General features: G+C 35.1%; 1 protein-coding gene and 1 long non-coding RNA gene across 2 annotated transcripts; one reads left to right on the top strand and one right to left on the bottom strand.

Annotated features, from left to right (window-relative positions):
- Positions 1-768: 768 nt before the first annotated feature.
- On the top strand, positions 769-27,609 carry LOC124175150 (protein cueball). The gene is made up of 7 exons (XM_046555096.1): positions 769-1,210; positions 14,686-14,901; positions 17,702-17,900; positions 19,265-19,867; positions 20,242-20,559; positions 20,767-21,052; positions 26,105-27,609. Exons 1-7 carry the CDS (start codon positions 1,129-1,131, stop codon positions 26,210-26,212), a joined length of 1,812 nt encoding a protein of 603 aa, XP_046411052.1. The 5' UTR covers positions 769-1,128; the 3' UTR covers positions 26,213-27,609.
- On the bottom strand, positions 8,066-9,846 carry LOC124175151. The gene is made up of 3 exons (XR_006869105.1): positions 9,509-9,846; positions 9,079-9,378; positions 8,066-8,917 (listed from the first exon to the last, which is right to left on the bottom strand). It is a non-coding gene; the product is annotated as an uncharacterized LOC124175151 (long non-coding RNA).

The raw sequence follows: 27,609 nt of genomic DNA on the forward strand, positions 1-27,609 counted from the left end.
TGAGCGTCCCAGCATGAATGAAAGGATTAAATCGAGTTTACGGTGCATCAAAAAAATCACGTCTCATGCTGCATCTGATCGAATGTAGGATCGCGAATGAGACTATTCTACATCAACTATGCGGTAAGGAAATAGATTTTTGAGTTTGAAGTTCGTGACTGTGTTTGTTGTATGATTAAATTTTCGTTGGTTGAAACAGTCAATGATGACAAGATGCAATTCATAGAGAATGATGCTTTTATTACGGCGTTTCGACGTTACGACGAAATACATTTTTGTGCCCTCGAACCGTATTGTTGATAGTTGTACTTACAAATCTTACAATAATATTATGTATTATACTGACGAATTGAAGAGCGAACGCATCCCCGAAAGTTCACTTATCGTGTAATGAACACGTGAATGTGATTGCATAATTGTACGATTTTAATTAGGTGAATCATCTTCACGCGTGTGATCCGAGCTCCGTTCCAAATTTGGGTTGAGTTAAGCATGTGCACGTGTTGTCATTAGCTCTGACATAAGTATTTCCTACAAGTATTATAGCCGAGGATGAAACGCACATATCGGCGCCTACTCGAGGTCTCGAAAGAGTCTCGCTGCTTCCGTAAAACAAGAGCAGGACCTCGAACGACATTTGGATGACCCTGTACACCATACTACCTCATTCTACACAGGATGTCCGCATGTATGCGCAGAGGTATAAAGCTGTTTTATTGTCGCCGATTGTTACGTTCTTTTGCAAGCAACAGCGCCTCTGCGTATCTACGCGGATACTATCGCCGCGCAGGCCGACCTAACCCAAAGTTCTACTCAAAATCAGCCTCAGACCGCAAGAGCCGTGGCGCTGTTGACTGCCGAATTGGTCTGCTCCGGCCAGTAAATGATCCGTTACTATTGTGTAGCAGAAGGATCTACACATGCTTGAAAAGTCCGCCCGGAATACAGAGCGATTTTGCACTCTGTTCGGGCGAAGTCACGCCGCGTGCTCTGTGTTACCTGTCGAGTGCGCGTGTCTACATCGTTATTCGTGATTACCGCATAACTGTTTCGTGTGTTTTTTTAATTTAATTTCATTCAAGTCCGTATCATTGTTTTCATTTTAAACTAATCGATATATGAAATAGTATGGTATCTCGTGACACGTTTCTTCTGACACTAGCCTTAGTGTCCGGATTTTTGGTTGTTTCTATGGATGCTCAATCCTGGGGTAAGTGAATGGTCGTTTCACACACTCAGTCAATTTGCCGAAATACGAATACGCACCTTGCATCTCACACAGGCGTAAGCCGAAAGTGGCCATTCGTACCGTCCCGGCGGTCACGTACACGTTGTATATGGTTTAGCTTCAAATAATGTGTGAAAATGATTAAAAAAACACTGGCTAGTCTATCGTGATAGAAATTCTAACGGTTGTCATTACGTAGTTACCCGGTATTCGACTGTTCGACGGTTAAAATTATTTATAGATGCAATGCCAAAGGATTGGTGCGAATTAGTGCACCGAACTCGGACGTGACTCGAAATTTGAAAGTTTCAACCTCATATACCAATATACCTGTGCTCAAGCGGCGGCATTCGTTATCGTGCGATAAAAAAAAAACACATGTCGTCACGTAATCTGTATTTCCAATCAATATTGCAATACGTTCGTTCATAGATAATTATTAGCCGGCCGAGTGGGACATTCTTTTTCTCTCCTTTTTATGTTTAACTGTTTCATTACGTAATATAAGAAATGAGTCCCAACGACGTAACCTTTGTGTAGATTATGGATTTACTTCGTAATATCTTAACCCGTGATAATCGGTGTATAAACAGACTTGATAAATGAGCCGAATAGAATCCGATTTCGTAAATAGTACGTGTAATCAGTATGTGTGTACGCGAAATTTGTACACATAATATTGTATCGTTGTTATTTCTTAAAACGCAAAAGCTCACCATTTCTTCATTCATTCGTGTTTATTATGGGAGATTTTTATCGGGCTGAAGTTTTTAACGTTATTGTAATGATGCATCTTTAGACAAACTCGTTGTTTCGCAACGAATAACCTGAAATTTAGCAAAGCGTTAATACAGCATCACCAAACTCAGATTTTGTAATTTCAACTTCTTCAGTTATTCCAAACGTGCGAAATAATAATTTTTTGTTTCATCTTTTCGATACATTAACGTTACTAACTTCAGCCTTGTAGATTATTACCTATCTTGTTATGTATTACGTGCAACACTAACCGCAGAATACACGGAGAGAATTGAATCAGAACGATAAGAATTAATGCTAAAGAAATTTATTTTCACTATTAGCTGATTCTTCAACCTGCGCGCAACTTAGATTTGATGCAACGGAAATTGACATTGTAAAGAAAAATAAAATCGCTGAATAATTCACTAGCGTTTACCATCGATATATATATATATATATATATAGATTGCGCGCATATATATATATATATATATATATATAGATACATGATCAAGTTCACTTCAATGCGTAATTTACATTTTGTGCGGTCCGAGTGGTAGGAAATTTTTCAAGTTTTGATCGATATGAATGTATGTGCCTCTTATTTAGATGTGTAACACCATAAACTACGAGGGAAAGATGAAATTATCGTTAGTTGTAAAAACTTAATAAATATCACATAGTCATTATATAAACTGAAAAAAATCCCTTCTAAATATTGGCAATCCTTTTTTTTTTGCAAAAGTGCCGGAACATATAACACACTAATCCAACACAAATACCTATAATAATAACAATACTAATATCTGCTTGAAATGAATGCAATATGAATTATGTATTATACATATACCTGTGACCGAATGACTACATATGTAATATATACATCGTGGATTGTACAGGTCATTTTATTTTTTCCTTGGAATTGCCACCTTGATAACTCTAAAAACCGCCAGTGAAATCTGATTATACTGTGGTCTTTGCGGAGGAAACGAAAATGGCCTGTACAGTGAGCTTTTTCTACTAATTGGGTTAATCGCGTGTGTAGATATTTTGATGGACGAATTATTTATGAGGAAAAAAAATGTGTGAACTTGCCTTTTATTCACGGATAATACTAAATACGATCTAATTATCGATAAAGGTAAAAAAAGGTAGTTTTTTCATTCTGAGAGTTAATAACTGATAAGCGACTGGCTGAATTTTGCTTAAGAAACGAAGTTGGATCCTCTAATAAAATCTTAGGCATCATAGGTTAAACACCTTGCATTATACACGCTGTTGTATGATATGCATTACAATATATAGGCTGACTGCGCTATTACAAAAAATAAATTCCACTAACTCGATGGTAAGAATTGACAAAAGACTTATACATACTTATTCAGTTGTTCATGAATGATACCTACTACAGTGAACCAAGTTTAAAAATGACGCTTTTGAATCCTATGCGAAGACATGGTTTAAACGAGGCTGAAGTTAATAACGTTAAGGTATCGAAACGTTGAAACAAAAATTACTATTTTGCACCTTTAGAACACCTGAATAAGTGAATTTTACAATATCTGAGTTTGTTGATGCTGTATCAACAGTTTACTAAATTTCAAGTAATCCTAAAGTTGCAAAATAACGATTTTTTTCGAAGATGCATCATCAACGTTACAAACTTTAGCCTGGTTCGTTTGAAAAGTATGCGCTTGCGTATGTTGGCCCAAGTTATAAGGATAGATCGCTCGCGAGTGCTCACGTAACTTCAGTTTGTATTCTCGCATCTGAAATGTATTCCGAAATGAGCTGCCGTTACTGAAAATTTTCTTTCAGTGAAACCGAGCTTACCGACAATCCAGCGCAACTGGAGAGATAATGCACTACAATCCGAATCATTCTTCGGCCAATCAGGAAGTTCGAAACCCAGTAGAACGTCTATTTACCTATATGAAACCCAGTAAGGGAGTATACCCTATGTGTATCAGGGCATTGAATAACCACTTTAAGCTTACATATATATGGAACATTCCATGCCAACTCTACATACGATTGATCTTGACCATTTCTGATTGCGTTAACTTTTCTTCACATTTTGGTATCCATTCAAATCAGCACCTATGATTATTTTCAGACTTTCATTTCAATCCCAATTCCGGTCATAAATTTCAAAACAATTTCAACCTTATAAACTTAACCCTTTGAATCACTCGTTATTGTGCTGAGACAATTTTTATAACAAGATTGTATTCGATGGTTATTGGCGTGGCTGATTACGAATCTGAAATCCGAATTGAAAAATTCAAGATGGTGGATCCAATATGGTGGACGAATATTTCAAATTAAATCAAATCCCGTCGAAAAATTCTATGCACTGGTTTTCGAGGTCGCTGATTACAAATCTGAAATTACCTTAAAAAAATTCAAGCTGGCGGATCCAATATGGTGAACAAAAATTTTAATTTGATCGAATTCGATTAAAAAACTCTGTGCAGGGGTTCTCGAGGTCGCTGATTACGGATCTGAAATCAGATTAAAAAAATTCAAGATAAAGAATTCAAGAATTCAATCAGCGACCCCGCAAACCACTGCACAGAGTAGGCATTGACCGGATTCGATCAAATTTGAAATTTTCATCCGCCATATTGGATCCGCTATCTTGAATTTTTGCAATCTGATATCAGATTCTTAATCTGCGACTCTAAAAACATATAATTTATGTGAAACATGTATATTCGTGGAGGGGTAAGTTTATCAAAAATTAATTATCTCTTCAATTTTCATTTTTTTTTTTGTCAATCAATTTGTTGCTAACAATAATAATTTCGATTATATTGCAACAATTACTTCCGGATTTTGAAAACCTATTAGTATGCTATCAGAAATAGCAAAAAAATATTTCGAAAAGTTCTTAAATATACAAAAATGGATATAAAATAGGTGGTAAGGATACTTACCACTACGACTCAAAGCATTAGGATGCCTAACGGTGAAAAGAAGAAATATTGTCAACAGTAAGCATACCATTTTCTTCTACTGCAATCGTATATTTTCACAAAAAAAAATATTCGAGAAGTTATTCAAAGAGCTTTCGAATGTTAATATATTACTTTGAAAAACTGGTGATTTCGAAAAATTAACGACGGAGCCAGGAATCGAACCTGGTATCTAGCGATGGTTGACTGGAGCCTTACTCCATTATACCACCTAGCCACCCTGACTCTGTTGTCGTTAATTCCTCTCATGACCAGTAAGTTCAAATTTGTTTTCTTGTGCTTTGTATGTGTGAATAGAAATCCAACAATGAATTTTCTCGTAACTAATGATACTGCACATCCGCATATCGTTGATTAGACGGCTTTGACCGTCTTGCGTGCTTCCCATCAGAAGCGTAAGATTCCAACATGTAAACATTCATCTACATACATTCTTACATCAGGTGCTCCAGAGACGAAAACTTTCTATTCGTTAATATATTACTTTGCGGAGAAAACAAGTTTTTTCTTCACGTGTAATACCTTTGATTATCTTGATAAAAATATGTATATGATTTTCATCTGAACCCCGAATTTTCAGGACTAACAATGAGGCCATCATATGATTCAAATACCTTCGTCCCAATATTTTACAATATACCAAAAGATCTTTATTCGTTCCCAAAAATAAAAAAGCAGGTATCTACAAAAACTATTGAAATCCAGATCATTGTCAAGCCGATTATAATATTTGCTTGGATGGAAAATTTCTAATTAATTGATGCTATTCATATTGCACATGTAAAGGATTTTATGAGAGATTTTGGAAAGGTTGAAAAGAGTCAAACTCCAAATGTTTAGTTGGTCGTACTTCGCGGGCATTTCTAAAAAAACACTATATAACATGAATTTAAACACGTTTTTCTTTTATTCTGTTTTTATGCATAAATATCTACAATTAATTACTGGCCCACCAAGTACGGCCAACTGAAAATTTGGTGTATTACTTTTATATCTTATCTTCCAAACCTCTGTTGAAACCCATTACAAGTGTATCAATTGCATCAGTTGATGATCAATTTTTCGTCTTAGCAAATGTTATAATCAGCTGAACAATAAGATAGATTTGATTAGTTTATCATTATTTTTGTACAGGAATGAAACATTTTTGTAGACACTTACTTTGGTGTTTTGGGAAATGAATGAAGAATTTGTGGTTTAGCATAAAGTACTGCATTATCGAATACTGATAAAAGTAGAAAGAATTGGAGTCACATACAGAGTTCAGCTCTATAATAAGATACATTTTTTCGAAAATATCAATGTGTCACTCTATGTGAAAATTTTTGTTGAAATTTTTCTCGACCTTATCTCATTAATGTGTGGAAAATTTTCGGTGTCATAGGTCAAATATAGTCAAATCAATTATTTGACGTTTCGGCCCTGAGGGGGGCCCTCCTCAGAAATAACTATAATTTATTACGAAAAAAATTATTTCAGATTATAATCATACGAACATAACAAAAAGAATTTGAAGAAGGGGAAAAACTTACAGTTAAATACAAAAACGTCAAATGGAAGTGAAACTTCCATTACGGAAGAACGTTGAAAACAAATATTAAATTGAAATTTTTAATTTGAAACAAAGTGACGTATAACCGTGAAACCTATTCAAATGAATTATTGAATATGTTTTTCGTATAAGTACGGTTCCAGGAGAAGAAAACCGTATACAGTGCAGTCTCTCAATAAGGCCGCTTCCTCGCCTTCGTACCATAAGACTTCTCTGTAAGTCTATGCTTCGTACTCGGTTGCTATCCTCTACTCCCCGGCCCAAATTTATCTATGAAGTACAACTCTCTCTCAATAAGGACGTGCAGCAAATGCAATGGTTCTGTCATTTCTATTACCATATAAACAAACTTATTCCCATTTAAACACACAATCTTTCATGTAAAACGTTTACATGAATAATTACGTATACAAAAACGAAACGGATGTGTTAATGAAATATTGACACACAAGCATTTTCCCAGGCTAAAATAAAATGAAATGGGAGTCTAACCGGTGTAAACAATGTATTCGCGTGTGTATGAGAGGTCGGCCTTACTGACAAAGAGAGAGTTTTCGACTTTTTCGTGACGTGACGCTTGCGCAAAGGTAATGGGGGGGCTCTGATTCCTCGAAATTCGCTTCCCCTCTTGTACTGTTGCGTCCTTGTTGAGAAAGTGCCCTGTATATTTTGCTCGATATTTTGTCTTATCTTTTACAGCGCAATCTACGACGTAAAACATCAAAGGAATTAGCCACACCACGTTTCTAAGTTCTATGAGTAACCATATACTATCTAACGACATTTAATATTCTGTACCAGATCAAGGGGCAAATTGTAATTCAGACAATTTGCGAGTAGTAGCTGGTAACGCTAGCTTCGCTAAGTTCCTCGTACGCGTCTGATAAAAGCAGGCAGAACATCGTTGATGATGATGTCAGTTGATCGGGCTGGAATTGAAAATGCATATTAACCGGTTATTCTTATGAATGGTGATAGCGCACTATTCAGATTTTTTCATATGCAAACACTGATAAAGCTAATTGTATTTAGTAGAATAGGTTTATTTAAAGTATTGCAGTACTCCTACGTTTACCGACCGAGCAAGCTCACCCTTTTCCTGCGCGCCGAAAGCGCAGCCGGGTTGGGGAGTGGGGGGATAAATCTATAATGTATAGAGTTTGTAAACACTTTTTTTTTACTGAGAAAAAAACGTTATTGGATTTGATAAATGTCAATTTATCATAATAATCCATGCGTTTGTATAGTCCTGAGAGTACATTTATTCAAGACGACAATTTATGTAGTTTTTAACTTAAAAAAGTCGTTTTTAGGATCAATAAAAAATAATTTAAATGAATTAAGTAGAGATTGAGCGACATAACTCACAGAGTTACTCTTGTGGTTTGATATTTTTATCCAAGCGCTGCATGCTTCATGTAAAACAAATTTTCTCTTCACTCAAATGTTTAGAAGGACCGATGGGATATTCTTCCGATCAAAGAAGATATGGCTTTGTACAGAAATAACTAAAATCACAACTCCGTTTTGGATAAAAATTGTATTTACGTAATTCAATGATTCCTTTAATATTTGAGTGTTAATATTTCAGCGTCCCGATGTGTTCAGCGTACTATTCTTTTACGAATTAAATAAGGTTTGTTGATTCAAGCGAACTTGTCGTTCCGAAATTTCCAGTTTAATCCTTGCAAATAAATATGTACTTGTTTGAAGTACATTAAACTCGAAAGCATATAACATTCAAATGAATGCATCAATATGTTTATTAGTTTCAATTAAAAAGTGGTTGTCCTGAGTGAGAAATTGTTTGAACCAAATAATCTGGAAGTAAAAAACAATTAGTTGTTTGGTTCGATAACTTTTTCTCGCAGTGTAGCATTTGTTCGCTGTGTTCGGCTCACGTAAAACTTGTGCATGTGTTGGTCTTGGTGTTGGCAATGGCGCATGGCTTTGCCCTTTCACCAGACTCCCTGTATGCACATATTCCAAGACGATATTCACGTATCTCGAGATTATCTATTGTGTGCCAAACCACACTGAAGTTGCCCCTTTGGTAAAATCCTAACAACAAGATAATTCATGAACGTCTGCTATTCTGACAAGTACCCGATTGACGGTTTTCAAAATATTTATCGTTAGCTGCGCTTGTAGTGCTAGTCCAAGTGCTAGCATTTGAAACTACGGAGCGGGAGGATTCGGGTTCGACCCCTGGCCTGTGAATGAGATTCTGAACGGCAACTTGCAAACGTGTAAGACGGGTCACCCCGTTCAGGCGCCGAATTGGTGTTCGGTGATTTGAGCTCGAGTCCGGCTACACCCAGACAATGTTTTCGTCAGTTTCCCATGTCCCCCGTACGAATGCTGGTGTTTCTACTGCGACTGCTAGCCTCCTGCTTTCTCTTCTCTTCCTGCTTCAATCTAGAATTTAAAAAAATGATTGTAAACAATAAAGTCTACATTGTGCTTAAAAATGGTTAGTTAAAAAATTAATGAATTTGTTTCAAAGTTGTAGGTACACTAAATTTTGGGTAATGTATCGAAGATACTTTCAATCAGTGATTCCTGGAATATATACATACGTTGTTCCTTTCTTGCCTCGTATTATTCGTGATACTTTAAATTTTAGGTAAATATTCTACACATGATCGATATTTTGAAAATTCCAGAGTTGTCTTACACCTCAAGCTCTGTGGGATGAAAATGAGCCATAGCCACTGGCAAATTAATAAATGCGAAAAACACGGGGTCCTCGTTTCTCCCCCGTTGGTCCCAACGGCCCCAACTTTCACAGCAAAGCGTTACGTTGCAGTTGATTAAATGTTGGGCGGTAATTCCTGATGCTCGATTCGGCTGATTGTCGGATACCAAAGAGTTCGCGCCTTCCAATAACAGACGGGCTTAAACATCTTGTGAGATTTCAGAGTAAAATATGTCTGACACAGTTTAACTCTAAAATCTCACTTGTAGGATATTTTTGCATAAGTTTTCATATGATACTCAGAGACGAACCTAACAATGTGTGACTCCCGAAAACCGCTTATCATACACGTCTTATTCTTGTGAACAAATGAAGCATTAAAAATAACATGAAAATAACGTACTGTGTAACAAAGAGGCAAACTCGGTCTTTTCGTGCTGAGCGTAACTTTGCAATACGAGTCGTGGGTGAGCTCAAGGCGAATATTGCAAATACACCAGGAGAAAAGACCGTTGCCTCCGTATTGCACACGATTTTTTATATAATAATAGTATGTTACGCGTTTTTTTCACGACGCACAAAATTGAGGTTAGGGTCTGGTAATGTCAGAGTTGTTCGCGACAGCGCATGCACGCAGTACTGAACCGCTTTAAAGTCCTAGGAGTGAATAGTGGTCGTTTCAGTACTCTGCACATGCGCATTCGCAGCTCACTCCACCGTCATAGAAACGGGTACTTTGTGCACGGAAAACACGCATGGAAATATGTGTAAAAATGCTCGTGTTATATAAATGCTATTTTTCCGAAAAAAATCAGTCCTAGTGAAATTCGGGGTAAACATACCGATATTTTGGTGTATATTTTTATGTTTTGAGGGCTACTGAAAACGAATTCGAGAAGCGTTTTTTAAAATTCAAAATGATGGACTAAAATCCAAAGTTACTTGACTTGGATAAAACTCGGTACACGGAAGCTTTTCGAGGCTGCTGATGAGGAATTTGAACTCGAAATTTCGAAATTCAAAATGGCGGATCTAATGTGGTAGCCCACAAAATGACAAATATCGCTCTGGCTATGAAATTTTTATAGGGATTTTTGGGGCCGCTTACTATGAATCTGATATCCAAGTTTTAAAATTCTAGACGGGGGATCCGATATGGTGGAGGAAAAATCAAAAATATGCTTTTTGACCGTAACATTTCACATCTTACGGTTTTTTGGGTCGCCAATTAGTAATCCGCTATAAAATTTTCAAAGTCAAAGATTGCGAGTGGCAGAAAAATTAGTTGGACAGAAAAAAAAATTCCTGTATAAAAGAGTTGAACGAAATATTGTCTCTAAAACGTTGAATACATATTTCAGTTACATTTTCTGAAACGTGCCTAAAACATTTTTACACGCATGTAAACATTTTTAAAACATTTGCACCTGTGTGAGTCATTTATTAAATTAATACTTTTATGAATATATAATTGACTTAAATTTCTACAGTGCATCGACTTTGTACTGTTGACTGACGAAGCGTTTTTTATGTTTAAAATATTCTAGAACATTCTTCTTTTTGATACGAGGTACTTTTTTTCGACTACGTAGATGTAATAAGGAGCAAATGGATTAATCACAGCCATAGCACTGTTTTATTATATTCAAATCAATAGCTTCAATTAAGACATATGGAATTTTTCTCTCAATTTCCGAGACGTAAAGAGCATGATCCCGTTTATCCATGATATACGTTGGGTATTCCACGAATTCTCAATCAGTAATCCAATATTGAGAAATCGATATGTCTGCTATTCTCGCATCTTAGCCTGCGTGATAAGAAATAGTGTTGATCTGTAAAATATTACGCATTTGACTCTGTCGATCTTTGAGAAGAAAAATGTTCTTATTTCTATGTGTGTAAGCAATTTCGACATTATTCAACGATTTTCACACTTAAATGTAACTTGTGAGAAGAAATAAAAAAAGCGTTTTGATGTAAAAGCGTTCAAATTAAAAGAAAGATTAAATCTTCTATGGGAAATTATCTCTGCTAAAGTTCAGTTTTGACGAAAATACCGTATATTCTCTGCAGATTCCGCAGAACGGAAATCTATTTTTATTTTCTTCCTAAAATTTAGTGTGTTTTTTTAGTGCAACTGAATTTTGTAGATTACGATTCGAAAGGGATGACCAACAAATAATTTTGACCACATTTCTTTTATTTTCTATGTTTATAATTATGCATTATTTTTTTTCCAAATCTTCACTCAAAGTCAGGTCCGATTGATCCCATATTATATAATAATAGTTACTTCCAATTACTTTTAGGATATTAATTACTACGTATATAGAACAGTTTTTATCTGGAAAACGAATAGAATTGAAGCTTACATATACGACATATAATATTACATATAATTTCTATTCATTTCCTTAACGTTTTACGTGACTTTTCTAATTTAAGGGGGTCTTAACCCTCAAACGTATCTGTAAGAACTAATGGCCAACGAAGCTTGCCAATTTTTTTTTAAATAGTGTTAGATCAACCAAATAACATATACTATAGCTCCCCAAAAAAAAAAAACTTGAGTCTCCTCAATTTTTTAACTTTGAGGGAAAATGTGGTATCCAAAATCTGGGCTATTTGATTGTCAGAGTGGTATATTGAATCTACACAATAAATTACTCCAAAAATATCGAAAGTTGCTGAAGTTATACAGTTTAAAATATATACTTTATTCCCATTTATTTTTGATAAATTTGATTCTTTCGAAGCTGCGTTTCAAAGTGAATAAATTTCACAATTTTCAATATTTTTTGCTGCAATTTGGTCTGTACATTCAGTATAAGTACCATTTTATACAATCAGGAGTTCTAGATTTTTAATATCTCATTTTCTCTCCAAGTTTAAAAATCGACTATACCTGAACTTTTCTTTTATTGTGAGAGAGCTATAGTGTACGTTATTTGATTGATCTGACAGCATTACGAAATAAATTTGAAAGCTTCGACGGCCATTACTACTTATCAGTATGTTTGTAGGGTGAGCCCCCCCTCCCCCCTCCTCAGATTGTCCGATGCTGTTTCTCTGTAATTATTCTTCGAATATTTTTTCATTTGCAGCAGTTTGAATTTAGCCTTTTTACAAACTTCACTTTATTATCCGATATTGATGTTTACAGTTTTTTAAAATCTCGCTTATTCGTGAACATGTTGTTACCTATTACAAATTTTGTCGTTGTCATGTAATATTATGATCCAGAGGTATAAGCACGAAAAAACGTATTGACGACATACTGGCTTGTTATCATAACTGGCTGTTGCAAATGTAAATTCTTACTGAAAGAATGTAAATTCGAAAAATTGGTGAATTCGAAAGATTAACGACGGAGCCAGGAATCGAACCTGGCGTCTAGAGATGCTTGACCGGAGCCTTGCTCCACTAGACCACCTAGCCGCCCTGACTCTGTTGTCGTTAATTTCTCTCATCACCAGTGAGTTCGAATTTGTTTTCCTGTGCCCGGTTTATGTGTGAATAAGAAGTTTCTCCTGTCCAAGCACTGTGTATACGGAGGACTATAATGTGTAGATGTTGTGTTTACCCTTTTGAATTCTTGTTTCCGATGAGAAGCCACGTAAGACAAGCAAAGCCCTCTAATGAATGATATGCGGATGTGCAAATCATTTTTTTACGAGAAGAATATTGTTGAAAGAATGTAAATTCGAAAAATTGGTGATTTCGAAAAATTAACGACGGAGCCCGGAATCGAACCTGGCGTTCTTAAGTAAATTCTTACTGCTACCATATATATGAGACACATACTTCCTACTTGTAAATTTGACGTTAATTTCGCTCGCATCTAACCATGTTAAGGTCAAGTACTCCTATCTTTACCGACCAAGCAAACTCACCCTTTTTCTTCCTATATTAAATAATCAAACGAACGAAAAGGGTTCAAATTTCGACAGTGCTCGAGGTCGTTAGACGAGAACTAGGAATTACAATAATTTCGTAAATAAAAGATGCTCTCACAATCAGCTGGGCGCACGGCCGAGCGTTCCGTGGTTGCTCGATCGGTAATAGTAGGAGTACTACGTGACCTTAAGCTTAAGAGTTGTTGGCAGAGTTAACAGCTGAACATGCCATTATTTTTCAAAAATAAGGCTGCAAAGCTCAGTACTCGAAATCTTGTGGAATTTCGTGAAAAGCTAATACTTTTTCAGCATTATAGATGTAAAACTGTACTGCGTTGGCCACTTTCAAAGAAATTCAATGCGTTTGGCTGCTAGTTTTAGCTTCATTCTAACCATCGGTCAGTTAGTTGCAATAAAGAATTTGTAGTTGCACAACATTTCGAAAGAGGAAATATTCATCGAATTGCGCCAAATGAAATATGTTCATCTTTTGGAAAATTTTCACTTTTACATGTGGCAACAAAAATGTAGAAAGTTACTTCGTAGAAAGTTATATATTCAAAAAATATCGTTACGGATTACTATATACACATTATATCGTCAGCGGAGGATCTTGGTCGAAATTTTTTATTATCACAGCCATATAATTCCTTCGGTATCATGGACAATATCAACATCTTTAGTAAATCAAAAATGGAATATTTCTATTAATAGAATGTTAAACGAGGATATTCAACTTTAGATATTTGTTTAGGGTTTCATTGGCGATAGATTTAGACTTGTAAGACTCTTGTTTTGCGTTGTCTCGGCTCCTAAAGAGTGTATCTAGTAAATTTAATAATGCAGGTAAATAGATTTTGTTTCAAATTTGAGTATGTCTAGAAACTGAATTGGTTTCGATCATAGAATTGATCACTTTGATAAGATAGAATTGAACCTTTCATTTCATCTACAATGAGGCGGGAAAGTTCAATCATTCTTTACTCTCACTTGGCCATATTTTATAGAAATTTTTAACAAAAAATACGTATTTTTTTGCACAACAGATAGAATTTCACTTTGCGCATCGGTCTAATCAAATTACTTTTACATTTAAATGTAAAATTTAAACGTAAATGCAAAATTTAACCGATTAATGAATGAGAAACCAACTCATAGAAAACACTGTGATTATATTTTCGTAATAATGAAAATCTGAAAATTCATCACGTAAAATTGAAACGTAACTGGCAATGAATTATTTCTGGCGATATTTTCTCCTGTCTCCTTCACCGTCAATTTTCCAACGCTGAAAGTTCGTTTGTTGTAAAGTAAAATGTTGTAACAAGTGAATTTACAAGCATGTACACATTTTTGTGAATAAAACACACAAAGAGAGAAAAATACAAGAACAATACTTATTGCCAGATCAACACATATAGGCATAATAGCTTTCAAGGTGACGATTTTTGATATAACCATACTAAAATACTGACTAAATGTATTTTTGAAAATCGGCCTCACGATCAGAGGAGGACTTACGGAGAGCTCGTCTATTTTCAAATGTCTAAAATCATCTGTATCAACCTTTACTTCATTATGTGTTTCAGATTTCGCTGTAGCAATTCGTAATCGAATTGATTTTTATTCACGAAATGGAACGCTGACTTTCAATTTGACAGTTGACAAGGATGCGACGCTGAAAGGCCTTGCCTATGATTACGACACTCAAACAGTGTACATGAGTGATTCCAAAAATACAGGTGTTTTCATGTACAGTCATAAGCTGGGCGACAAATCTCCCGTACCATCGTCTGTACTAAAACGTAAGTAGGATTAAAAATAATAATTTGAAACGATCATGTATGTATAATCCATGTGTGAAACAGATTTACTATTATAATATATATCGACAAATCTCCCAAACTTTTATCTTCGAAGTCTGATGAAGTGAATCCATTACTACAAAATCTGCAAGTATAAATTGACTTGGGAAGTAATCAACACAGGTTTTTATAGCCCGCCATCATTTCGGATTGATGCAAAAAATAATGGGGATATGATGACTGCTTCTTTTCTTGCATTTTCAATTACGACTTTTTGGCACGTCACGTTTATCATTTCTATGGCAGGTTATAAATTGATGTGGACCTTACTATAAAGAAATTATTCAATTCTCCGAATCTTGGCATCGCAATGTTTATCACATTTGATATCTGATATTTTCAAAACTCATACAGTTTGAAATTGAAAAGTTCAATACACGATTGGCAACTAGATTAAAAATTGAAGAGTCGATCAATTTGTAAAAATACTTATCGGATTTTAAAATGAAATACTGAGATCTTTAATAGAAAGTCCAGTAAGGTAAGGTGAATGAAAACATCAAAAAATAGAGCCAGAAATGCGAAAATTCATCGAAATTCTTGAAACCATTTTAATGTTGAAATTTGAGTTTTAATGCTTCTACAATATAGTAGCTTTACAACTTTATAAAAACTTATATCCGAAGTTTGTTCAATGCATTTTTAATAATAAAGACGATTTGTGAGTTTAAAAGGCTTGTCCATTTTATTGTTAGCTCGAGTAGCAAAATTTCTCCACTCTGTAGACATTTGACCTGGACTCCCTGTACTTTTTTGAGTTAGGTGCTGTCAGCTTCTATCTACTGACAAGGAAGGTATCCCAGGTGGATCTCTCCGATTTGAATTCTTTTGTAATATGTTTTAGTAGACTAAAAATTAAGTGACACGTGTTTTTTTAAATTTGCTATTAAACACTTCAAGGGGGTGAAGCCACCCTCCAACGTAAGGTATGTCTTTTTTTTACTTTGCCATAAAAAAAACTTGTAAAGACCACTTTTCTTACATGAATTATCGTGAACACCATGTAGGCAAAGTTTTTTCTTTGTCTTTTCTGTATGCGCAGGCTTTATCATGGTCCTAGTTAAATCATAGGCCTTATGATTGCCTAAAGTTTGAAAAGATTCCATTACTCAGAAAAAGTAAGAATTGTCAGATATCATCTACCGTGCTTGACACAGGCCCGGCATGTCCATAAGTCCGTAGTGGAAACGATACACCTACCTGCGAGTTACCAACTCAAATGACAACCCATAAGTGAGTAATGGGTTAAACGGTAGAGGATGCCTCATTCCTACACGGTCAATCCTACACAAAATTGTCCTATACGTATTTCAAATTACGCGTGTTCGAGGCACCCATCATTCGAATCACAAAGGATCGTCATACACAGTCCTGTTCTGAGGTGAGTGTCCAAGTTATTGAACCTGTCCCAATTATTGACCTTTTTTGGTTGTATCTGTTCGGTCCTTAGTTCTAAAATTGCTAAAAAATAAATTTGTAATGCCTAACCCTCTAACAATTGGTCTTAGTCATCAAGAAATTAATAATTTGTACCATCAATTTCTGATTTTGGAAAATAAAAAGTGCAATAATTGGGTCTAAACATGTCAATAACTGGTATACTTAAATTACACCGGTCATTCCTGTGGCGTGCAAATCTGAATAACTCATTTTCAGTTACATGTTGTGTCGAGTTCAGTCAAGCAGATTCTTATTTTTCCACTTTTTATGAGAATAAATTTGACTTTTATCATACCATTGCTACAGTTTTTATGAATTATTGTATTCCCTTGCTATCCGAAACTACACACACACATAAGATAGGAACTACGCTGTCTTTATCACGGCTGTCAAACCTGCTGCGTAGGACTGAACCGTGTATGGGGATGTTCCTCTATGATTTTAATTATGTGTAGTTCGATCACATGTAGCTCGAATTAACAAATAGTACAATTTTGTGCAGGATTGAACGTGTAGGAATGTAACACTTCTCGACCGGTAGGTGTTCCACAAGAATCTAATGCGCTGTCATTAGGATTGCCTGCTCGCAGGCGGGTCGGTGTTCAACTTCAAGGTTATGTAGTACTACTAACTTTACCGACCGAGCAAACTCACTCTTTTTCTTCCTAGATTAAATAAACGAACGAACGGAGAGGGTTCAAATTTCGACGATGCGTCGCTCCTTCGTAGAAGAATTCAAGAAAGTTACTTATATCCCGAAATTCGTCAAAAAAATGTGTGAGCTTTTGATACGTGTTACTATGCCGACATTTCCCGCTATTCCGGAAAGAATAAGGGGTAAAATGAGCTATTATGAGGCTGTTTTCATGCAATATTGAGGTCGCTAGACGAGAACAAAGAATTATAATAATTTCGTAAATAAAAGATGCTTTTAGTATCAGCTGGGCGCACGGCCGAACGTTCCTTGGTTCATATTTTGTTGATTTAATATAGGAAGAAAAAGGGCAAGTTTGCTCCGTTGGTAAAGATAGACGTACTGCATGACCTTAACTGTTAGATGACAGGTGGGTTGCCTGTTCATAGGAGCGTGCGACTTCCGTTTCGACACAATTTTCCTGTAGAAAGCCATCGGCGTTCATTCGAATCGAAATAAAAGTCGACATTTTCACAGGAATGCGTAAACACTGCTTGCCTCGATAAGCTTCAAGATCTTGCCGGGGACATAATAATAGTAGTGTTTCTTTGGGAAATTGACTTTTATGATTAAAAAATAACGTCAATATGTTTATTTTCTTTCCAGCTGAGGAAACCTCGATTTCAGAAGTAGTGGCGATAGTATTCGACCCTCTTCAGAAAATGCTCTATTGGACCGATCAATCACTCAAAGCATTAATGAAAATGAAAGTACCTTCAAAAGAAAATCCTAAACCTACGCCGATTCGGTTGCACAATTTCACAGACCACAATCCTCACGGTATAGCGCTGGATATCTGTAACAGGTAGAGTAAAAAAATCCCCGAAGTGATCGTTGTCGTAATGAGACGTTCTACCATTTCTAACTTTAGTTCGTTTCTTCTACACATATATCTTTCAGTATTTATAAGAATAAATGAAGAAAACGCATTTTTTTCAAATATCTATTGATCATCACCGCAAACCGCGATTTTGATTCGATGGACCTACAAATAACTTGGGGTAGCTAGTAGGAAACAATCAATATTAGCAAACAGTAAACTGAATTTGTGTTGCCAGTCTGTTGTATTAATATTTCCTAATTAATATCGTTCTTACGTTCGTGACCTTTTTTTTTTCTTTATTTTTTTTTTTCCAAGTGAAGTAAATTCGTTGAAGTAGGTATAATATTATAAGTAAGTGTAATTATGATTCTGACATCTAGTTTTCATATAAATGCGCGGTGAGTCGAATGTTATTTCAGCTTCAAGGGTACTATAATACGATTCCACGGCAATTCAGTAAACATTTGACTATAACATTCATTAATTGCGTTAAGGATTTTTCATATGTTACTACGATCTCCAAAAATCTTCCAAAGAAATTGTCAAGCTTATTCAATCTCCCGACTTTACCCTATACATTTTTTTTCCAAGCACTTTTTGAGTTGAGAGTTTTGGTCTAAAAAGAAACAAAAAATTATAAATCCAATGTGTTGGAAAAAGATTGTAAAGAAATCGTTAGTGTTTTAGACAAGAGAAACAATTTGAACAATTAGAAACCAAATCCACGATGCGGTATATACTATAATAGATTTGGATCAGGTATCAAGATAGAAAAATCAATTTGAAAAATAGGAAATCGAATAACAAAGCATAAAAAAACATTCATTTACTCTGAATCTTGCGTGCAAAATGTTTTATTTAAAATTCACTATATTTTTTTTTATTGTTTCATAGAAATCATTCCGGGTATTTTTCAGATGGGTTTAAAAATACATAGGGTAAAGTGGAGTTATGGAAAAAATTTGGAAATATTTTTTTGGAAGGTTTTCAGGGGTCGTACTAACATGGAAGAAATCTGCAACGCATATTTTGAGCCAAAATTTTCATTGTTTAATTTTTCTACATGTCAAAGCAATTGCCCCCACGAGAAAAAAAATTGTAAATAAAAAAAAAAAAATCAATTTCTCGTCATTTTTGAACGTAGCAAAATTCTTGAACGACACCTAAAAAATTTTTAATTGGTTTAAAATTTGGAGAGGGTTCCTCTCTTGTAAAAAACGAACAAATTTTCATACAAGACTGAAGAAAAAATAGTCGCTCAAAATGGGTCACCCCATTACACATTGAAATTATGAATACCAATATTTTTGAACTCGTTTTGTTTAAAACTATAATTGTATTTTCAGGTACATTTATTGGGCTAACAATGACTTCTCTAAACACAGCATAGAACGATCAAAACTGGATGGTTCTGATAGGAGAGTAATTGTTGATACTGAATTGTATCAAGTTTACGGCTTAGCGGTTGATCATGAAGGTGGAAAATTGTATTGGACTGACGACTCAGAAGGTATTGACTATAAAATTGAGCGCAGTGATTTGGATGGAAATGAAAGGGAAATATTGTGGGAGGGTAGTTCTCAAAAACCAGCTTATATCGCGGTGGACAAGGACTCAGTGTATTGGACGGATTGGACATCAGACGCAATATGGAAGATAAGAAAGAACCGTAACACCCAAGATAAACCAGTCGAAGTTGTGTCTTACAAAAAATTGCATCTCTTTCTTGCCGAGAGTGTTATAACTCGGGAGAATACTGGAAATATTGATTGTAAAGCTATATCAGGAAGACAAGATAAACTAACAAAAAATCTCATGCTGACAACGCCTCCTGTCGAGTTCCGTAATAACGCAACGACTAACACTCCAGAAACAACCCAGTTACACTTGAACTGCCAAAACAACAGCTATTATGATGAATCAACTTCATCTTGTCGCTGTAACGAAGGGTAAAATATTATTTCATTGAAAATTTATTACTAACTACAGTAACTACATTGATAGTGAATGAGGATGAAGTTAGTAACGACACTGCAACGATGCATGTTTAGGGAAAATTGTTACTTCGCACCTTGAGGCATGCCGGAAATTTACTAAACCATGAAAAACAGAATATACTCATACTTTGCAAAGTCAACTCCTTGAAAGTCATTATAAAATTGCACAATAATGATTTTTCCATAGTGTTTCGTTACGTCGACGTTACACTAACTTCATCGTCATGATACTGAGCAAAAAGAGTCAAGTAACTGATTTATTCACTCTTTGTCACCACTGAACATAAATAAATAGTTGTAATATTAGATTACGGAAACTTTTATAGATTCATCGGAGCTTATTGCGATACACTATCCCCATGCAATAATTATTGCATCCATGGAAACTGTACACTTGACAATAAAGGCTTGCCTCAATGTCAGTGCCCGAGTTCGTATGCTGGGGAACGATGTGAGCGATATATTTGCGATGGTTATTGCCTCAACAATGGTTCTTGCTCAGTATCGAATGCAATGCCGTTGTGCAAATGTGAACATTCTCGAGGACCTCGTTGCGAATATACTACAGAATTAGATGAACTTTGCTCTCGATATTGTATGGAAACAGAAAATACATTGGCTAGTATTAACATCACATTATGCAGGTAAGCATTTAAAATGTTTGGAAATAAAATCTGAAATAATTTGGAATTGTGGATTGAAAGGTTTTATTATTTATTTATTCTTTTAAATATTAAAAATTATTTAGTACTATAAAGTTATGTCAGTTGTTTGTTTTACTATTGGTTATTCTAATCACGTTACGTTTGTTAATTCCGGTAAAATAAATTTGAATACCCTCATGCTTTTAGGTGTGGCGAATGGAATGAGACGTTCTCAGAATTCTCTTTTTCTGCCGAACAACCTATATCATCCGCCATAATTATGTGGAGTCTTGTAGCTGTTATTGGAACACTGATAATAGTCGTTGGTGTGCTGAGTTACCACATCCACAAACTCAGACGTCGGCCCAGAATCAGGAAACGTTTTGTTGGTGGCAAGCGTGGGATAACTCAGCTTACATCTAGACCCCAAGGACCAACCGACAGTTACGAAATTTCTATAGAGAACTGCTGCAACATGAACATATGTGAAACAGTAAGTATTCCTGCTTGAGACCCATGGTGGAGACGGTTCAAACGGAAATACGGCATTTGAAACTAGAACAACCGATGTGATGTATCTGTACTTTGTTAATTTTTGATACCTTGAAAAATTTGTTATTTTTAACTCTTTCAGTCACGCGCTCAGTTTTTTTTTTTTTTTTTTTTTTTGTCGCGGAAAATTCAGGAATTTGCATGGAATATAAAAAAAGACAAAAAAGAAAAAACAAAGGGTGCCACATAGTGGCTTCTATGACTGAAAGGGTTAATCAATTGTAACGAAATTAACTGTCCCGCATAGCAAATAAGATTACTCATTGCTGGGACGAATTTACGATTCGTAAATAATCTGTCGTTGTGGACGTTGATTGAAGACTGTTAAAGACGGTTATCCTAATGTTTTTGTTTGGTTTTGTGTGTCTTATGGGATTGAGTGTTAAACGTACTGTTAAATGGTTCCTACCGATAAAGAAGCTATCCGATCGCTAATACGGTTTCATGTGGCGCCAGGACCATAGTGGAAATAATACCAGGTGTGCCATTCTGCATATTACCGATCCGGCCAATGAGCGGTTGAGCCGTTAAGTGAGAATGGAGCCGCAGTTTTTAAATATGGTAACATCATTTCTTGAATATCTGCACCTAATTGTGCTGTATATTAAAAATGCAACTGAATATATATAGCAGGATATCATTTCGTAGCGATCATATATGAATGATCCTTTCTTATTGCGTTGTTTACGCGTGCGACGTTTCAGTTTACTGTATTACTAACAGCATACCTATATATATATCCAACATGGCAGTCAGTATCTATGTATATGTCCGGCCAAAGGCTTAATCACGTGGGATGCGCAAACCAAGTCCAATTTGGACCCCCGTATTGTAACACCTGGTATTCTTTCCACCAAGTCCAGGCACATATGTGAAGTTGGCATGCGACCTCCGAATTTTTTTAGAAAAATTTACGCTCAAAAATTGCTTCTGAATTGCTCTTAATTCCTCTCTATTTTTTATTATTTGCTCCCACACGGTTTTCGAAAATATAGAAAAAAAAAAATGCCTTACCGGGAGCGGCCAGGTGTTTCGCAGATTTTCGAAAATCGTGGAATTTCCGAAGAATTCGTGTACCAAATAATTGCTCCTTAATTGTTTCCTAACTTTTATTATTTCCTCTTACACGGTTTTTGAGAAAATCCAGAAAAATGTTTTGGATACTTGATGCCTAGGAAATGGCGCCAAATACAAACAAATGTTTGAAACAAACCGATAGTTCTTTCAGCGAAATAGGAAGAGCTCCAAATTGCTCCTTAATCGCTCTCCATTGTTCTATTATTTTTGCAGATTGCTTCCACATTGTTTTCAAATAAATCAGGAAAAACCAAACAGGCGGTTTTCGCTTGGCGAAGTCTGGTCGAATCAGATTAGATACGTCGCTTAGACTAATGAAGATATGGAAAATATGATAAATGCTACTAGTTGTTCCTGAATCGCTGTTAATCGCTCTACGAATCTCGTAACTTTCTCCCTTATAGTTTACGAGAAAATTGGGAAAACCCAAAGCGTATGCTTTGTAAGTCATGTAGACGAGCGGCGAATTCGTAATTGTATTCGAAACAAAAAGAGGCAATTCGGTCCAAGTGAAAATCGCTTTTGATTGCTACTCGCTTTCTTTTCAGTTTTCTACCGATTTCGTCATATGCTCATAGTTTCCGAGAAAACTGGAAAAAACGATACCGTCTCGTTGCGCAGCGGAGGTTCGAGAAGCCGCAGATTCAAACTCGTGTCGGTTTTGAAAAAATTATAATTTCGCCCAACTTCAATATACTCGTAATTGCTCTTCGATTTTATGAGCACTCTTTCAATTCAGTTATTACGTCCTGAAAAATTGTCGAGAAAACTGGTAAACACCAGAGAATCTGATTTTTAGATTATGTCGTCCAGCGGCGAATCCGAAATTGTATCCGAAACAAAAAAGGGCAGATTCGGTCCAAGTTAAAATCGTTCCAATTGCTCCTCGATTTTTTTTTTTTCACTTATCTACCACTTTTGTCATTTGCTCTCTCATAGTTTTTGAAAAAAACTGGAAAAACTACACAAACTCATTGCGCGGTGCAGTGTCAAGTAGCGGCAATTTGAATACGTGTACCTCATGGAACAATGGTAATTCGGGAAAAGATCTTATGGCTTCTAATTGCTCGTCGATTTCTTGACAACTGTCTACCAATTCTGACATTTGTTTCATCATACCCAGAAAATTGTAAAGAAATCCAGGAGCAATCAGATGCAATTGTCACTTGGACCGATTTAACATTTTTTTGTTTCGGATACAATTTCGAATTCGCCACATGTCGACATAACCTACAAATCAGATGTTCTGGGTCTTCCGAGTTTTCTCGTAAACTGTGATGGAGCCAATTACGAGATTTGTGCGGATTAATCAACGGTGATTCCGAAGCTATTAGTAACAATTATCAGATTTTCCATATCTTCATTAGTCTAAACGACATATCAAATCGAATTTAATACTTCACCTCGCGAAAACTCTCTTTTTGATTTTTCCTCATTTATTTGAAAACTATGTAGAAACAATATAAAAAAATAATGAGTTAATTGGGAACAATTATGGAGCAATTCGGAGCTTATCGTTATTCATTCAATTAATCATCGGTTTGCTTCGAACATTTGTTTGAATTTGGCGCTATTTCGTGGGCCTCAAGTATCCGAAACGTTTTTTTGGGGTTTTTTCGACAACAGTGTAGGAACAAATAATAAAAGTTAAGGAGCAATTAACAGCAAGTAAGAAGCAATTATTTCGTGGACATATTTTTCGGAAATTTAACGATTTTCGAAAATCCGCGAAATACCTGGCCGATCCCGAAAATGCATTTTCGTTTTTAACGATTTTTTCGAAAAACGTGTGGGAGCAAATAATAAAAAATAGAGCGCAGTTTGGGTGCAACATTTTGGCGTCAAATTTTTCAAGAAATTTGAAGCTAGCAGGCCAACTTCACATAGATTATCTAGACCCGCCCAAACCCACTTACCGGCCGAGTACTGGACACGAAAATCTGCCCACGTATAACCGCCCTTAAATTATTCCGTCAATAGTGTTGATATCGAAACGAAACAGCTCCAGTTTCAGTCAGTTAACCTTTATCAAAAACTGAAATTTTCACCAACCCCTTAGTGCATAAATTATGAAAGAGATGGAATAAAAATTCAACATTTACTCAAATAGTTTGACAGTTTGCACTTACCATAGACAGCAAAAAAATACATTCCGTTAGACGAAGAAATGTACAATTAGTATTCAAAGTTGGTTTTGAGAAAAAATGTATTAACTACTGAAATAAAATTAGAAAGTTCAGCCAAACAGTCAAATATGGCTTTCTGTGCAGTAAGGGGTTAACACCAGTTTCTGAGAAAAATGTATTGAGGGGTAAATGAATCTCGGTATCAATCAACTTAGGGTTTAAAGTATTATATATTGAATTGACATTTGTTCCTTTTTCCCCGTCTTACTCAGAACTCTGTTATAGTGAAAATTTGGTTTTCGATTAAAATTTTAGAAGCATAAATGATGCATGAATTAGAAACGAATTTCGTACTTTTGACATTTGAAATTTATGGTATTATGACGATGGCACAAAAGAATCAGGTTTTTCTTTGAAAAATCTCTTCACCTTTGTGAAAAAAATCGATGGAACGAAAACAATAACTCTCTCGTTGAAGATTATTATTTTAATGCTGGCATTTGCTTAATTGATTTATAATCATTTATTTCACAAGTGTGCAACCTTTATATGGGGCATATTTTCGTTTTCTTCCTCTGGTGAACAAAAAAAATTTATGTCGATTTTTAGAGTATGTTAAAAGTAGTGATCACCTTTGGGCTAACATGTAAAAATCTTGATGTGTCTTATAGCTTTTGAGATATCAATTTCGTGTCCACAATGGGTTACCAGAAGGAAATGAGAAAGTTCTAAAAATTAACAATAAATGTTGAATATTATATCGAGGATTAGTGATAAAAAAGCATAACAGCTGTTTTTAGACTCCTGCCAAACCTATTATTATAAGGGCGTATCAGCAAATTCAACATGAGAGCTCCAAAAAAAAAAAACATTAGAATGCGTTCAACTAAAAGAGTGCAAGTCACATTTGTTTATCCCACGATGCTACTGATGGCATCAAGTGAAAACTGACAGTGGATCTTTTGCTTTTTGCTGTATCGGAAATGTTAATGAGGACCTTTGTTTAATTAGTTCTTTACGTTTATAAGGTTCTATAAAGAATTATACATTATTTTATAATATTTTTCAGTAAAATGCGAGTTAAATTAACGTGGAATACAGACTTAGCATGAAATGAGATTACTTATGATCCTTTGACATATATAGAAAGTTAAACATTTTTTTAATTGCAGTCTTTTCATTATGATTTGGCCAAGTACATAGAAATACGATGCTTTTTACTTCTTTTTTTGTTACAAATCATGCCGCACTACGTCATAATTACTGGGAGCACGAACAGTGCCCTTTAGTGAAATATTAAAAACGATAGGTTCTTGTATGCAGTGGTTTTTGTATTTGCATAATTATTCGTAATTGGCAAATACTTCAAGAAGCTGAAGCCGAACAAATTTTGAGTGGACAGTTTTGTTCACCTCATATAGAAAAGTCCGTTCATTTTGAGTGTTAAAAATACATAGGAAAGTTGATGGTAGGTTTTTTGTTGGGCAATGAAAAGTAAATTTCTAACAAAAATCCACCGAATTTTGTCAAACAAATTTTTTTTATATTTTGAAATTGATATTACTAATTGGGGTAGCATAAAGCTGAAGCTTGTGTGTACTGCTTTTCATTAGAATCAAATTATATTTTGAATTTTCAGATCATTATTATTTGTTTTTTTCTATCATCCATTGTAATGTTATCGTGAGCTTGTGATAAACTGTATTATGTGGGAGTTGATGTGTTTTGTATACTGCATGTATTGTTCTATCAGTATTAAATTAAAAAGAGTATTCTCAATTTTCTTCTAGCCTTGTTTTGAACCAAAACTCCGAACTACACCAACTAAAAGTAAGAGTACAAAAAAGGATGAGAAGAATTCGCTCCTGGACAGTATGGAGGGTGCGGATTCTTGCTAGCTGAGACTTATATATTGTACGTTAGACGGCCAATGTCACACGGGTCTTCCTTTGGGACCGTGCAGTCTTAAAATTCAATATAGGTATATGTACATATATTGAAAAAAAACTTAAGTATTGTTGTTAAGTTTGTTAATATGTATGGCGCATCAGCATTGCAGGGTGCATAAGTTTGGAATCATTTATCAGGTCATTGCAAAGGATATATTATCTTTTAAATGATTATTAACCAAAGTAAGTGCAAAGACGATAAAGTATGTGCATACTTTAAAAAAATATGTGCACTGTTTCCAAATTTATGATCTGCAGTCTATCTAACTTGGACTGCAATTTTTTTGGATAACTGTTAGTCATGTATGTACATATTTCCTCTCTTAAGATATTCACAAATAGAAGAAAACATTTTTTAAACGATTTTTTTCTGTCCTTTCCGTGCCCTCTTATTTTATTACGTTACTGTAAAGGGCTTGTCAGTAGAAGGGAACATCAGTGACATGACCAAAAACTTGTCAACTTTATTGAAATGTTATAATTTCAATATTTGATTTTAGTCAGTTTTACACACAATTAGGCTTTACATTATTTACACACTTATTATATGATCTGAATATAATTACTGATGTAACTTTTTTCTCCTTGGAGATCATTCGCTTTACAAGTTATAGCTGTCGTTTTTGTTTCAGGTTTTACTTCTTAATTCAATTTAATCTAAGCTGAGCTACGATTTCTCATAATTAAAGTACATCCTTGATAATTTTCGCATTTAAAACAACAGAAACCAAGAACAATCAACCATTTGTAAATGAATCAGAGATTAGGTTCTTGGCACATGTGATATTATACAACCGAATTGAAACAAAAATCTACAGATGTAACTTTTGTAGGTTTTTATAATAAGATCGTGGTGCATTGCACAAAAGTCGTAGAGAAGTATGTTGAGAACGAAACCGGAACGCAAATAACAATAATAAGAATTCCAAAATTCAATATCGAAAGTCAAACGTATCGTGGTGTGAAGCATAGATGCTATTCATGCATCTTGTACATTGATATGGGCACACGAAATAAGGAAGTGTCACAAGGAATAAAAATAGTGAGTGATATAGGATAGGCTTTTAATTAGGTAATAACATGGTTCGATAGATATTAAACTTATTTACTTATTTACTTAATTACTACTGGATAATTTTCAGAGAAAGTTTACGCGGTATAGTCATCAATATATGCGCACATTTTCTCACTGCAGTAGTATTTATATGTACTGCGTAGAGTGCAAGATTACCGCGCATGACTGTATCTCAGGTATACATACCTCGATACATACCTATGTATAGTTTTACACCAAAAATTATGTACCAGATGATAATGAAAGAAATATAGATATGTTTACTAGACAA

The sequence above is a fragment of the Neodiprion fabricii genome, chromosome 2 (assembly GCF_021155785.1).
Source record: "Neodiprion fabricii isolate iyNeoFabr1 chromosome 2, iyNeoFabr1.1, whole genome shotgun sequence".
Taxonomy (NCBI): domain Eukaryota; kingdom Metazoa; phylum Arthropoda; class Insecta; order Hymenoptera; family Diprionidae; genus Neodiprion; species Neodiprion fabricii.

Bases quoted from the DNA above. Each gene is read 5' to 3' on its own strand.
- LOC124175150 (XM_046555096.1), top strand. From the start codon at position 1,129: ATGGTATCTCGTGACACGTTTCTTCTGACACTAGCCTTAGTGTCCGGA. The intron at 14,902-17,701 runs GTAAGTAGGATT...TTTTCTTTCCAG, and splicing joins ACCATCGTCTGTACTAAAAC to CTGAGGAAACCTCGATTTCA. The intron at 20,560-20,766 runs GTAAGCATTTAA...TCATGCTTTTAG, and splicing joins ATTAACATCACATTATGCAG to GTGTGGCGAATGGAATGAGA.